Below are 15870 nucleotides of genomic sequence, written 5' to 3'. Positions count from 1 at the left end.
TCAGCTAAAAAAAAGAAAAAAAAAACAAAAAAACAACATAAAAGAACAAAAAAGGAAACCTTGTCACACACTCTCTTGCCTTTGTTGATACAAATGGGCTGTCCTATAGCCAGAAGTGTTAGACGAGCAGTTTCACTTCCTCCCACTGCTGTTTAGATGAAAGAGCTGACCTCCTTGTAGGCCGATTTTCACTGAATAAGGCAGAAGAGTTGGACATACCTTTGACTTCACATGCTTTAATTACAAGGAAGAAGTGCTTATTCTCAACGGTGAGTTTTCTCAGTTCAAGTTCTTGATAGTGTTTAGTGAGTCTCAATTCATTGGGAAAGTTTCATGACTTAGATCTACTTTACTGCAGATGATGTTTTAATAATGCCCTTTTTTATGAAGCTTGTATGTCTAATAAGACTAAATAAGACTTTTCTACTATTAAAATCAGGTATTATATTCATCTTAAAGGGTTATTACACAACGTTTTTAGAATGCTTCAGAGATGTTTTGTCCACTCCTGGGCTTTCTGGCTTTTGAAATGTAGTTAAAACAACAAAAACAGTGTGGTTTCCAGTAGTGTTAAGTTGAATTTCCCTTTCTAGCTTGTAAATCTTGTAATGTACAGGCCCCTGCATGAAATACAAAGCTATACAGGGAAAATTCTTTGAAAATAAACTCATGTTTTGTTTAAGAGCTTACGTGTAGTAAGAGTTGTTAAATGTATTACTTTGGGAGAGCCTGCAATAACCTTTCTTCACTTCCTGAAATGGACAGAGAACAAATGTGAGAATAATTCTATTTATATCCACTTTATAAACGAAAAATCTTTATTGTTTCTGTCAGCTGACCTGAGACTTAGCAAATCCAAATTAAAATCATAGCCAACGGAAACTTTGAATACCATTTATTTCTTTATTTTTGATATATATTTTTTAGCTTTTTATGCCTTTATTACCAAAGACAGCCTGAACCTGTTTCACCCTCTTACATGGGATGCAACCAAACCATTCATTTAAGGATTTTGAGCAAATAGTTATTAAACACAATCATTTTTAATTGTTTCTGCTATCTGAAACCACATTAACTAATATATTGACTTCCTGGCATTGCCTTAACCACATAAAAATGAAGTGCAATCTTAATTTTTTTGTGCTTAAAATATCATTTAATTATGGGATGGTTTTAAACAAATAGGAATTGATCTGAAAATAACGAATACATTGAAATGACCATAATTCAAAGCTCCTTCTTTAGAAATCTAAATATTTTTTACTTGTTTTGGATTTAAGGCATGTTTCTTGTGACTGGAGCTGGAGTTTTTATCTTAGACAACAGCATCAAAACCAGAATTCCTTTTTTTAATTCAATAATTTATTCATTAAAATATGTGTTTTCTAAACATCTTAGTGGCTAAGGTTAAAAGCAGTCTTGAACCTTTCTGAGATAAATGAGGAAGAAGGCACAGGTGACTTTTAGAGGGAGTTAATGGTAAGATGAAGGGATTGAAAAGAAAGCGGTGCGTACAAGGCATGAAGGTGTGGCAAACTGAAACTAAAGTTAATCGATTACAGGAAAGCCAGGGACAAAAGTATTTCAAGGAGCTGGCAAACAGTTTAAGACAAGCATTACATCACAACAATAATGAGGGGATGATATAAATACCTCTGTAAATGATTACCCAACTGTTTACTCGGAGTGAAGGAGCTCCAGAGTGTTTTTATGGACCAGTAGCCCTGGAGCCAGCGTCATTTAATAGATTAAAATCATTTTCGAATCTATTGTCCATAACTCCTGATTTTGGTCTTTCTCTGCTCTCTAATGAATGTTCAATTCAGAAGCCTTTTCAGTTGGGTTCTGATGTTTAAATTATATATTTGTGCCACTTTTTACCACTTTTATCAACTTTGAACCATTTTTGCCACAATATTTTTTTTGTTGCCATTTTTCACTGATTTTGCACTAATTTTAAAGGATTTCCCTCACATTTTAGCCACATTAAACCCATTTTTGCTACTTTTAAAATCCAATTTTACCACCTCTCTGCTCATATTTTCCACTTTCCATTCAATGTTGCCACTGCTGACCAATTCTTGCCACTATTAACCCCCTTATTCATCACTTTTTTTTTTTACCCTTTTTTTGCCACTTTGAACAAATGTTTTCCTCTTGAAACCCAATTTTCACCATGTTTTATGCTGCACTTTGACATGTTTCACCTATTTTTGCTACTTCAAACACATTTTTCGCCAGTTATTACTCATTTTGCTACTTAAAAATCACATTTAATCACATTTAATCACCTTTATAGCCACTTTAGAAGCTTTTTTTTGCAACTCTTTACCCATATTGACTGCTTTTAAAATCTAATTTCTTCACCTTTTCCAGTCATTTCTCCAACTTACAAGTAATTTTTTCTGCTTTTAAACTCTTTCCATCTCTTTCCATCACCCTTTCTTCCCATTTTTTTCCACTTTTTGACTGTACCCTCTATAGACTCATTTTTGCAACTTATAACCCATTTTCAACATGTTTTTCTGCTTAAATTTGCCATATTCTTAACCCATTTTTGCCATGTTCTGCCAGTTTTGTCACTTTTACCTTTTTTCTGCTATTCTTAAAATCTCATTTCACCACCATTTCAGCGACTTTTAAGCCATTCTGCCACATCAAAATGTTTCTACCATCTTTCCTGCTGGTTTTTGCCACTTTTAAACCTTTTTAAAAACACTCTCTGCCTAATTTTGCTTCTGTTGCCTCTGTCAGCTGAGTGCAATCTGGCTGGTATTAAAATAAGCCCCTCCAAGTCTGAGGCCACGGTGGATTGCTTCACTGGGGAGTTAGTCTTTGCTCCAAGTGAAGGAGTTCAAGTATCTTGGGTTAGGCAACATTTCCACCTTTTTCCTTCATTAACATCATTTTCAAATCTATTGTCCATAACTCCTGATTTTGGTCTTTCTCTGCTCTCTAATAAATGTTCAACTCAGAAGGCTTTTCAGACAACAACCCGACTATAAATAAATACAATTGTATTAAATTGTATATTACTAAAGTTGTATCAAAAGTTAAATATTTCCCCTTTAAGTGGGTCGAGACCAAAAACAGAGCCTTAAAAAAATTTAATACTGTACTTTGAGTGTTCTCCTTTACTCTCAAATGTGTATATAAGCAGATAAAGCTATTGACTTTGCAGGTTTTCTTTTACTAAGCTAAATGTTTATGCGCTAGTGGTGTTTTTTCTTTCTTTTTTTTTTTTGCTGCCCCTTGGGAGAGAAAATCAGTCAATGGAGGTCTATGATTACACTTGTCTTAAGATAATTTACATAGAATTAAATATTTGATAACCGGCACCAATAATAGTTGAATTGTCACTGATGGTTTCCCTCTCCAGTGAACTATGGCACTGTCCAGCTGTCCTCCCACAAGGTTTATTGAAGCGTCCAGCCTGGAGGACTGGGTGGAGCTTGACTCTGGGGGATTTGGGCATGTCTACAAAGCCAGGCATCGGCGGTGGTGCTCCAATGTGGCTGTTAAACTGCTACGTTTCCATGACAGGTGAGTAGTTATCAAGGGTTTTTGCTTACTTTAATCAAAAACACTTTGAGGATTACTCAAAAAAAAGCTCTTACAGTAAAGCTGTACTGCGAGAGATCGACATGATGTCCAGGGGGCGCAGTCCGCATGTGATTCAAGTCCTCGGGGTCTTCAAGGGTCAACTGCCTTTTCGCCCATCATCGATACAGCTTGGTCTGGTCATGGAGCTAATGGATAGAGGATCACTTGCTTTTCTACAGGTAACTAACAGGTAGTGGACAGGTCTTCCCACAGAATTGGCAGGCTCTGAAAAACCCAGGCCCTCCCCAGCTGTGATTTAACGATGATATCAACACATCTGTGCTGGATCAGTAGCATTGGTGCCAATGTTCTGGCTAAAGCTTCATTTTGAAGCTGCAGTGTTTCGAGCTGCTATTGGGTTCTGATGTTCAAGTTTATGTGCAATTTTTGTCACTTTTGAACCGCTTTTCACCATTTCTTGCCCCTTTTACCCCCTTTTTGCATTTCTTACCCTATCATTTTGTTTAGACGCCCTTCACGTTTTTCAATTTTGATATGTTGCAGTAAAAAAAACACTTTTTATTCCCATTAAGCTACAGTCAGTACCCAATACTGAGAATGTAAAACACTACATTTTAGACATTTTTGCTGAATTTATTGAAAATAAAAAACTGAAATATCACAGTGACATAAATATTCTGTGGGTGTCCTAGAGTGGCCCAGCCAGAGCCCTGACTTGAAACCTTTTGAACATCTCTGGAGAGACCTGAAAATGGCGGTCCACTGACAGTGGCTAGCCAATCTGACTGAACTTGAGAGGATTTGCAAAGAAGAATGGCAGAAAATCCCCCAATCCAGGTGTGCAAATGCCAATTGCCAAAGGCGCTTCAACAAAATACTGAGAGAAGGGTCTGAATACTTATGTCAAGGTGATAATTTAGTTTTTTCTTTTTAATGAATTTACAAAAATGTCTGAAATTCTGTTTTCACTTTGTCATTATGGGGTACTGAGATTAGATTAATGAGGGAAAAAAAATGAATTTAAATGACTGTAGCATCAGGCTGCGACATAACAAAACTGAAAAAATGAAGAGGGGCTGAATACTTTCCAATATGATTTGTTAAGTGATAAAAAGTAAAAGTGAACTCCTATTTGGCTGAAGCGTAATTTCTAACGCTATACCAATGAACATCAGTATGACGCCTAATCATTTGCTAGCATGCTGATGTTGGTATTTGCTCACAACACTGCAGTCTGGGGACAGGACTGTGGATTTGCGTGCCTACAACAGCTCACATAAAGTAGGGAATTGCTTCCTACTTGTTCTGTGTTTCCTTTGTGTATAAAGTAAGTAGATTATGAACAGCTATTTAACCTAGAGATCTGTAACTATGCAAACAATCTCCCAACAGAAAACCTTACCTGGATTTCTTCCCTGGCCGTTGGTTTTCAGACTGGCTCACCAAGTGGCTCTGGGTATAAACTTCCTCCACAGCCTGTCCCCTCCAATGCTCCACCTTGACTTGAAGCCCAGTAATGTGCTGCTAGACCCCTCTCTCAATGCCAAGGTGAGTCCAAGACATTTTTGGGGGGGACTGCAGTGATAACAGTCAAAATAGTCAATCCAGATTCACAGAAGGAACCATTTTCCTCATAAATCATGCCCAGCGTGGATAGCTAATACTGTTTTGCTGCTTTGCTATGATTTTCTGACTTTTAAGTTGTGCAAATGTAAGCTAACCGACAGTTATCAACAATTTACAAATTCTGAATGAGTAAGTAATTTAAAAGACAAAGACAAGACTAGAATGGTTGTCTGAGGCGGCAGACCCACGCCTAAGCAGCGCCACCGAGGAACTCGCGCTCCCATTGATTACTGTAGTGTTGAAAATTTCGAAGTCTGAGAAAAACCAAACGGGTGCGTGGATCATCACCAAAATCTATTCGATTCTTCCCTGTCACTATCCCAATATTCCCTGAAAGTTTGGTGAAGATCCGACTTTATGTTCTCGAGTTATCTTGTACACACACAAAGAAACAAACAAACAAAGATACGGAACCCCCTGCCGATTTCATCTGCGTGGGTAAAAATTAGAAAAATAACCACGTTTCACTTAAGCTTGTGCTAACTGTTAGCTACCTAACCAACAGCTAACGCTAGGATACATGCACTTCATAACTTTAGGCTAAGCTATCAGCTAGTACATCTACTGGATTTTAAAGTGATTTTTTTTTTGAAAGCTGCACATTAAAACCTCTTTTGTATAAGGTAAAACTACTAAAACGATGAAACTAGCCTAGCAGCTTCCTAGCTAACAGTAGTATGAAGTAGGTAAACGGTTGCTAACAATAGCTGTAATTTGATTGGAACTTAAGGGCTTACCATTGTTTTATTATGATGAAAAATGGTTGAATAAGTATTTACCTTTGGATTCAGTTCACTTTTGGACACCAATTCCAAAAAGGTTTGAGTGCTGTGCAAAAAATAAATAAAAAACAAATATAAAAATCAAATCCCATAAACCCATATTTTTTCAATATAGAGCATAAACAACATATCAGATGTTGAAACTGAGACACTTGACTGTTTCATAAAAAATATTAGATCATTTTGAACATAATGTCAGCAACACATCTCAAAAAAGTTGGGATGGGCGATATTTAGCATTGTTTAGCATCCCCTCTCTTTTTAACAACGCTGTAGGGAGGAATGTTGTCCCATTCATGTCTGATGTAAGGTTCTTGCTAACCAACAGTCCTGGGTATTCTTAAATGGATTTCTTTGTTTTATGACGCACCAAATGTTTTCCAGTGGTGAAAGGTCTGGACTGCATTCAGGCCAGTTTAGCACCCGGACTCTTCTATTGTGAAGCCATGCTGTTGTGATGGCTGCTATATGTGGTTTAGCATCGTCCTGCTGGAATATACAAGGCCTTCTCTGAAAGAGATGCCGTCTGGATGGGAGCATATTTCCTGAAATGGTTTGACAAGTTTTAGATGCAGTTTGTGGCAGATTGATAAACCTTTGCCCATCTTTACCTCTGAAGGACTCTGCCTCTCTCTAAAATGCCACTTTTATACCCAGTCATGTTACTGACCCGTTGCCAATGGATGAAATTAGTTGCGTAATGCTCCTTAAGCTGTTTTTTAGTACCACTTGTCAGCTTTTTATTGCCCATCCCTACTTTTTTGAGATATATTGGTGCCATCAAATTCAGAATGAGCTAATATTTTTCTTGAAATGGTAAAATGTCCCAGTGGTTACATCTTACATGTTGTTTAGTTCTATTGTAAATAAGATATGGGTTTATGAGAGCAACAATACAACATTATAGCATGTTAGCTTGTTAACAGACTATGGTCAGTTGTTTCCCCCTTGATAATGTAACTTGAGAATTAGTGAACCACTAAAACAGAATGACTAAGCTTAAATCAGGGAAATGCAACTTGTTCTAAACCAAACCTGTCCTTCCTCTTTTTGCTAATTTCCCTCCCCTTTCTCTGCAGCTTACAGATTTTGGCCTTTCCAGGTTTTATCACAGCAACACACGGCTTTCCTCAAAGGACACTGAGCAGGAAGGAGGGACACTTCCTTATATGCCACCGGAGGCGTTTGACGTTTCGTACAAACCTACATGTGCCTCTGACATCTACAGGTAGAAAACTAACTGAAGCAGAAAACGGATAATTGAGTTGTTATGATCTTAAATAAATAATGATAACAATCATTAGGATGGATAAGTTTTATATGACTATACTCAGGTAAATTTAGCTTAAACTTTATCTTTTTTAGGAAGGTGAACTAAACAGTGAGGGAAGTAAGCATTTACTGGACTTCATCAAACTTCTAGAAAGTCACGTGACTTCCTCATCTAATAACCAATGCACCAGGACTCCAAATGTTGCACAAACATTTCTGACAATTTAGTCTGGTTGCAGTTTGCATATGCAATAACAGGCTATCAAGGTTTTACATGAACACATTTATGACTCAGTCAATAAAAGTGTCTCCCTGTCTTCTCTTTCAGTTATGGCATACTCCTATGGTCCATTGTCACATGGAAAAAACCATACGAAAGTAAGAGACGTCATATATTTTTATCTATCCCCTCTTATTTTTGCTTCTTTATTGTGTTCCTTTTTTTTTTCATTGTCCACTCTCAATGTGCTTCCTCTCTCATAGATGTCACATCCTCCATAGTCCGCCTCCTAATCCCAGATGGACAACGTCCATCGCTTGACGAGATCAGGAGATTTTCAGGGCTTGCCGGTTTGGAAGGGCTGATGGCTCTCATGGAGAAATGCTGGGAAGGAAATCACAAACTCAGACCCTCCTCCTATGGTGAGACCTTTAAAAAACAATGTTACTACAGGGGAGAGTTGTCAAACCTACTAGTTTGATAATGAAGGGCTACTGTGAGGCCCTTTTGTCCACTACAGCTTAAAATATCTCAACAACCTTAGATGGGTGATCAGGCCTTGAAAGAAAATCTCTAAATTTTATTCACACCAAACCCAATTCACAGTTTCATTCATTTTTCTTTCCTGCTTGAGAAATTAATTACCAAAAACAAGCTTTGCTCTTATATTGTTAACCTTTTACAAAGAAAACACAAGGGGTCTGGCTACAGACTGTGTATCTCTGAAGGCCACGCTCAGAGACCATTCATCTGAGACACCTTATATCTCAGAAAGGGAGTGCTGTAATTTGACAGTACAACAAAGTCTGACAGTTACATTAATGACATAACCACACAGCAAACATTATAGGTGAAAAATTATTTCATAAATAAAACAGAACATAAATCAGAGGCCTAATCTGGGATTAAATTATGTATAGACCAGGTTTAGAAGTAGTTACACTAATGCTGGCTAGCTTCATTAGCTTGAGCTAACACAGTATGCTAGCTATGTAGTTAACATTACTACATAAGCCAAAGTAGCTAAGTTAGCTTTAGCAAAGTAAGTTTTAGCCAACGTAGCTAAAACTACCATAGCTATGCAAATACCATACCTACATAGCTTAAATAGCAGCTTTTTGAGCTTAGCTTTAGCCACACTAGCTATGTAGCTACATTATCTATAGGTAAGTTAGCTTTAGCAATGTGAGCCATAGCAAATGTAGCAAAAGCTAACTTTGCTACACAGATAACTTAGATATATGTCGCTTATGTAGCTGCTTTGTAAGCTTGTGAGCTACATTAACAACATAGCTACATTATTTATAGATAAGTTAGCTTTAGCAATGTGAGCTATGGCAAATGTAGCTAAAGATAACTTATATATGTTGCTTATGTAGGTGCGATGTGATCTTAGCTTTGGCTCCATTAGCTACATTGCTCCATTAGCTATGTAGCTTATGCAGCTAGCAGAGCTATGTGCGCTATGCTTGCTGCCCTGGAATATTCTCATGGAGGATGAGCGCTTTTCCTGTAAGCAGATTGTTTACTCTGCATTAGTAAACATTTCGTAATCAGGTTTTGTAGGTCAGGTTTTAAGCTTTAAACCTTTGATGTTACAACAGTTACCTTAAGCCTAACTGTAACTCTAAATGGAAGTTTAATCCAACTTTATTTTGAAAGTTTTTTTATGTTCTGAGACATGCAACGTCTCAGATGAATGGTTTTGATGAATGGTCTGCAGCAAGACTGTCTTGAAATAAACTGAATTCCCCTGTAGGGGTTAAAGTGTTAGCTCTAAACTTTTCTTTAAAAGTGCATTATGTAGTTTAAGGGGGGTATTTAGTCATAAGAGTAAAATGAGGAAGAATACTTTTGTATTTTTTTATATTATATATCAATATTAGGTACAAATTTTAAACCATGCCACTGTGCACACAGCAGAGCCATTACTGTAAATAATCAAGGTAGAATGGGGACAGTCATGTCAGAAATAGGCTACATTACCTTATTTATAGTAGGTCTGATTGTTATTTTTTGTTAATTTGGGGTTGTCCTGAAACCTTTTGAAGTGTTTAGGATGAGTCAGGAAGGGATCCACAAAAAACCTAAAAGGGACCATTTCTCCAACTCCAACAGAAAATCTGCCATTTTGAAAAAAAAAAGCCAAAATTGTGCCATTTTGAGCCATTTCAGGGGTCCAACTTGGAGGAACAAGTTTTCATGTCATAGTATCATTTCATAATCCATAACATTACTTATTTATCTAACTATATCTTTTGTAGAGTGCACAACTGTGACAGAAGACTTGTTTAAAATGCACAAGCGTGAAATTGTTGATGTCGTCCATCAAGTGCTAAAGAAACTGGTAAGAAAATCTCTTCATGGACACTTGAGTCATGCTGGGATGTTGTAAAATTTGACACAGTTCTGCAGATTTTCCTCTCTGACCTGGCTCTAACCCACTCATTTTTTTCCTCTTTTAAGAGTCAACAGGAGGAAGAAGGAGAAGTAATAAAGCAGCTTTATTTCACAGAGGCTTCAGGTCAGTTTCTTTTTCTTTAATATGATCTCCAATTTAAAAAGAAAAAAATCTTTGTTATTCGTCAATGTACAGATGCTTTTTATGTGCAAGCTTTATGCTATGAAGGAGAAGGCTGGGGTGGAGGAGGTTAAGCTTTGCCAGCTGCAGCACCAACAGCAGCATGGTGCATCAGCGTTAGTGAGAAGTACGTCATATTTAATATACATACAGCGCTGTGTTGAAAGAGCTGTGTTTGGCTGAGGTGATAATTAGGATCAGCTGGCCGTCAGCTGATTACAGCTGTGTGTATGACTACTGTGTCCTGCATGAACTAATGCTAGGTTCATTAAAACAACAAAAACTGTTATTCAATTTATTCAATTTTCCTGTCTTTCAGTGAGGTCCAGGGTAAAAGCAAGCCTTTACGATAGTGTGCCAACTGGACACCCACCTGTACAGGTATGACCCCATCTTTAAGAGATTATTTTTCTTTAAAATGTGCCGCTAATGTGGTGTGGGTTTTTTTGCGACCACAAAGTAATATTACAGGCATTATCTCTTGCTGCAATAGGGGAATTTCTCTATGACAGGCTGTTGAACTCAGCACATATTAAAGTCTGGAGAAGGAACAAAAAGTTTGGACAATCAGTGAAAGACTGAGAAGACAGGAAGTGGTCAGAACCGTGTAGATGTGACACAGAAGTATAAAGCAGGCTTTAATCTGTTAACTTAGATTGTAATTTATCAGTGAATGCTGTTAAGAGTTGAAGAAGTTGATCTTAGATGCTATTGTAAAAAAAAAAACAACAAAAACATCAGCATAAGGCAATGTTGATAAATTTGAGTTCTTGTGTGGCCAGATGACACCAAAAATTCAACATTACACACACGTCTAAATTGGAATCGACAAAATAACAGAAAGTTTTCTACATATTGTCACTATCTTCACTCTGGAAGAAGTACATAACTTCATCTAGCTCAATAAGCATTTCACAATAAAGTGATTGTAGCAGAGATGGGCAATTTGGCTCTTAACTCAATTTGCCTAAAGTACAGTAAAAGGAATTCTCCTGTTTAGACTTCCACAGTCCATCTTGTATGTAAAAGCAGGGTTTGTGTACTTCTTCTTTCAATTAGACCAATGGTTCCCAACTTTTCTCTCCTTTTGGCCCCAGACTCATATCTAAGAAAAGCTAAGCCCCCCAATGACCAACTTGGAAAAATTAAACATCAGTTTTAATAGTTTTCAAGGCCTTCATACACTCATTCTTGACACAAGATTTATGTAAAGACTACCTGTTATTACAATGTGTATAAGGCCCGCTCTGGAAAAAATAAATGAAGAGGATGTGTTAATTTTCGATAAAAAAACTAAAATTTGGAAGTTGTAAAGTCAATAATTTAGGAGAAAAAAAGATCCTTGACTTAGAAATGTATGTGAACCAAAACTTAGAAATTTTGAGCCTCTAAAGTCAATAATACAACCACTGTTTTCAGTTTGGTTTCTTGTATTTTTTTTTACTTTACACTGTTGTTAAAACTACAAATTAAAAAAAAAAATTTCAGTTGCTATCATAAGAATTTAAGACTTTTTAAATTTGGAAATATCACAATTTTTCTTGTTAATCTCAAACATTTTAGACTAAGTTTGATTTCTTGCAAATACACGACTTTACAATATCAAAAATGTTCCATTTTTCCCCAAGTTGTATCTTTTTGCACAGAAATGAACAGATTAGCTTCATTTTTTCCTCTTTTAGGCTGGCCCTGATATGTTATGTTTGTAATCATGGTTTTAAAATATACCGTATATCTAATTTTGACAACGTTAGAGCAGACAGGGTCCCAGTGGCGCCACCAGTGCCGGCCCAAGCCTACATGAGGTGCTAAGCAAAGATTTTCTGGGGGCTCACCTGACCGCCAATCAGTGTAACAGATGCAGTCTATGCTAGATAGTCTGAACAACCTCTGCTAATCTCAGCACCAGTGGGGAAAAAAATGTGAGGTTGCAGGACTTGCATTTTTGTTAATTTTATTTCCTTGGGTTATACTAGACTCAGTTATTTAGTCAATTTGTATAACCTGTTTTTTAAGTCTGTTGATGTACATCCCTATACATGATGGTAGTGACTATTAAAGCCACTGTAATGTTAAGGGTACTGAAACACAATACAGACCATTGGTTTCCTATTAATCACAACAAATCTGCAAACTTGCAATGTACTGAAGTCTTTATGTTGTTTTACATTACAGCTTATACTCTGTTTTGTTCCAGGAAATGGCTGGTGGTTCGATTTCAAACCAGAGACATGTGCCTAGATTCAAAGGTAAACAGGAAGTTTTTTTATGGCTGCATAGAAACCACAAAAGAACTGGTCTGAACATTCTCATAAAATGCATTTTCTTTTTAGATTCACCTTCACGTCAACCAGCTAGTGTGAGTGAGGTTGACACGGGTCGCTCATTCATGGACCACAATATGAAAAAATCATCTGTTTACCCTATCCTGTCTCCACAACCGTCCCCTACCACTATGCACCCCACTCACAGAAGAACTAGGAGCTTGTTATCACAGTACTTTGTGAGTTTGTTTTTAGACATTTCTCTATTGTCAGACATGATTATTTCATCTTCATGCTTAAGGATAATTCACATTAATACAGCATTATTTCTTATCTTTCTACATTTTTTCTCACCTTTTATTCTTGTTTTTATCTCCAGCATCAGTGTTCAATCCCCAGCCTGTTCTGCTATCCCACCCCGCCTCCACCTGAATTTCACATCAAGATGAGCAACGCGACAGGCATCCAGTATGGCAGCAACAACACCATGCACATCAACACCACAGCTCCTCAAGCCACAGATCCTCAAGGGAGGAGACGGCACCCGACAGCGCCCTCAAGTGTCAACTCTCTGCCGACAGAACCAAGAAGCAGATGGGACGGGATAGGAAGCTGAGTTGCATTCAGCAATTTTGGGCTGAAGGAACTTTTTCATGGTTATAGGATTCACCAGAGAGCCCAGGGGTGTGCATGGACTTTGCAGGGGCTAGAGGCTAAAGACGGGCAGTGGACACCCAACCCACCCACATGTGCTCTGAAGCTGAAACATTAGCTTTAATAATGACATTCTTTTTCAAGTTGTTTCCCAGACTCTTTATCTAAAAAAAGCTCTAATTTTTGATGTTTCATGAAATGGTTTGATTACATAATAATTAAGAGTATTCTAGTCAAATTAACTGAATAGCTCTAAGAGGAAGTAAGACACCTTGAGGAATTTTGAACTGAACTTTTCTTTATTTTTAAAGGCCAATACCTTACTTTTGGGATTTAAAGTCCATGCGGTCGAGATACTAGAGAGGAATTTATGACCGTCTGGATGTTCTGCAGTTGGCACTGGTGGGAAGGTGACACATTCCCTCCTCAAAGGGGCAGTTGTGAGAGGTTTATAGTCCTAGAGGTTGAAGGTGTGATAGTGTCCTTGGTTTGAACTGATTTGGATAGTGACCCCTAAGTTTGAGATAGTCTTTTACGCAAACAAATCCCAGAGGTGTGGCGAATTTTGGAGTCTGCTAATGTCCCTTTTGGGTGTATTTCCTCAAACGTGTCATAAACCAAGGAAAGGAATGTTTTCCTCTCTCTCTTAGAATGTGAAGGAGTTTCATCAGAAGTTATACTGGATCCTCACTACAATCTCTACTGAAAGCTCCTCACAAAAGCCTTTAAACCCCTGAAACAGCATATAATTGTAGCTTTGAATGATGCACTAAACATAAGCAGAAGTGAAATCTAAACTCACTGGTTCCAAAAAATACTCTTACCATAGCATCCTCTCTTTTTATGTGGTACTTTTTCAGGATTTCATCACTCAGTGTAGATCAGCAGTTCTTGAAGAACTTCCTCTCAAGGGGAATCCCAATCACATTCTGAGTTCTCTTATTTATTTTTACAGTTCTCTTTGACTGGTTTTATCATTTTTACACAACAGTAAGCTTGTGTTCTGTGATAAATACTCTTTGGGGTTAGGATTAGGGTGAGTGTGTGACTGTGTAGCTCCATTTTGTAATTTAAATGTTCTTTTTTTAATCATTTTGTAAATATTAGCATGCAGACTTTTAGTATAGAGTTCTGGTATTTTTTACAACCTTAATTTATTGCCTTTTTTTTTTGTACATTGAAAACCAATGAGCCAAACCTCACACCTCTGTTTTGCTGTGTCAGCAGTGTGAAAGTCAGCCAAGTCTGTTCATATGGTTTTGCTTTTATACCGACTGTGGTCAACAAATATCCACAGCGGCAGTGCCAGGTCACCATCAGATGCCAAAAACTGCCATAAAACAGATTGACTATTAATCTAAACAGTTTGTTTTGTTGTCTCGTATGTTTATGAATATTGTTTCTGTTTCTTTCATAAATGTAAAGATGTCAAAAATGTACATTTCCTCAAAACAACTCCAGCAAACAATGATTTGGCCTAAATATTTACTTAATAGGCTTCTTCTTTTTTTTTTTTTAAGACTGAATCTTGTTTTTTCTTAATGCATTTTGTATTGTTTGGTAGATTTTAATCTTAAGTGTCAGTATAGCTATGATCTCAGGAAATGCAAGCAGAGATATAGACATCATTAACTTACACTTATATGTCTCATCTGCATGTGACAGTCTTGAATATAATGTGAATAACCTGATGCACATTGCATCTCAAGTTTTGCAGTTGATGCAACGGTACTGCTGTGAAAATGTTGGCTTCTTGAATTCTTTTTGTAGGAGTGATATGTAATGTAAAACAATGGTTCCAAGCCTGCAGTTGGGGACCTCTTAAAAATGTATGTTGATTTTTTTTACAAGTGTATCACTTTAAATTTTGTATGGGTCACAATGGGCTCAGCTTTTTTTAGTTATAAGTAAAGAGCTCCAAGGAAAAATGTTGGGAACCACTGATGTAAAATATACTACACCACATTCCACATTATTATGCAAATGATATTTTTCTCTGATTTTCCTAAATATTAATGCAAATGACAGTCAGAATATTTTTCAAGTCATCAGCCATTAGAGCATAATTCAAATGTTTTTGAACAAACTTCATAATGACAAAAATTATTAAAAAAAAAATAAAAACCTCAAAATGCACTGTTCCACATTATTAAGCACAACAGCTTTTTAAAACATTTTATAGGTTGTAAAGAACTGAAAATGGTCATTTGTAGAAATTGCAGCATCAGGGGGTCATATTTACTGAAATTAAAGCTATTTCAATCAAAAACATCTTAACAGGACAAGTTCCATCTTAACATAGGAGCCCTTCTTTGATATCACCCTCACTATTCTTGCATCCATTGAACTTGTGAGTTTTTGGAGAGTTTCTGCTAGAATTTTTTTGCAGGATGTCAGAATATCCTCCCAGAGCTGCTGTTTTGATGTGAACTGCCTCCCACCCTCATAGATCTTTAGCTTGAGGATGCTCCAAATGCTCTCAGTAGGGTTGAGGTCAGGGGAGGATGGGGGCCACACCATGAGTTTCTCTCCTTTTATGCCCATAGCAGCCAATGACACAGAGGGATTCTTTGCAGCATGAGATGGTGCATTGTCATGCTTGAAGAAAATTTTACTACAGAAGGCACAGTTCTTCTTTTTGTACTATGGAAGAAAGTGGTCAGTCAGAAACTCTATATACTTTGCCGAGGTCATTTTCACACCTTCAGGGACCCTAAAGGGGCCTATCAGCTCTCTCCTCATGATTCCAGCCCAAACATGACTCCGCCCCCTCGTTGTTGACGTCCCGGCCTCATTGGGACATGGTGGCCATCCACCAACCATCCACTACTCCTCCATCTGTACCATCCAGGGTTGCATGGCACTCATCAGTCAACAAGACTGTTTGAAAATGAGTCTTCATGTATC

General features: G+C 37.3%; 1 protein-coding gene across 1 annotated transcript; it reads left to right on the top strand.

Annotated features, from left to right (window-relative positions):
* Positions 1–101: 101 nt before the first annotated feature.
* On the top strand, positions 102–14982 carry ripk3 (receptor-interacting serine-threonine kinase 3). Its single transcript, XM_041780185.1, has 13 exons — positions 102–269; positions 3380–3543; positions 3620–3782; positions 4957–5112; positions 7052–7200; positions 7573–7622; positions 7728–7886; positions 9729–9811; positions 9931–9988; positions 10365–10426; positions 12243–12294; positions 12379–12548; positions 12689–14982. The coding sequence occupies exons 2-13, from the start codon at positions 3386–3388 to the stop codon at positions 12923–12925; spliced, it is 1497 nt and encodes a 498-aa protein (XP_041636119.1). The 5' UTR covers positions 102–269; positions 3380–3385; the 3' UTR covers positions 12926–14982.
* The last annotated feature ends 888 nt before the right edge of the window (positions 14983–15870 follow it).

Source organism: Cheilinus undulatus, linkage group 22, assembly GCF_018320785.1.
Source record: "Cheilinus undulatus linkage group 22, ASM1832078v1, whole genome shotgun sequence".
NCBI lineage: Eukaryota > Metazoa > Chordata > Actinopteri > Labriformes > Labridae > Cheilinus > Cheilinus undulatus.
The sequence above is the reverse complement of the archived record's forward strand: the minus strand, read 5'-3'. Positions and strand labels throughout refer to the sequence as shown.

Bases quoted from the DNA above. Each gene is read 5' to 3' on its own strand.
- ripk3 (XM_041780185.1), top strand. From the start codon at position 3,386: ATGGCACTGTCCAGCTGTCCTCCCACAAGGTTTATTGAAGCGTCCAGC. The intron at 7,887-9,728 runs GTGAGACCTTTA...TATCTTTTGTAG, and splicing joins ACTCAGACCCTCCTCCTATG to AGTGCACAACTGTGACAGAA. The intron at 10,427-12,242 runs GTATGACCCCAT...GTTTTGTTCCAG, and splicing joins CTGGACACCCACCTGTACAG to GAAATGGCTGGTGGTTCGAT.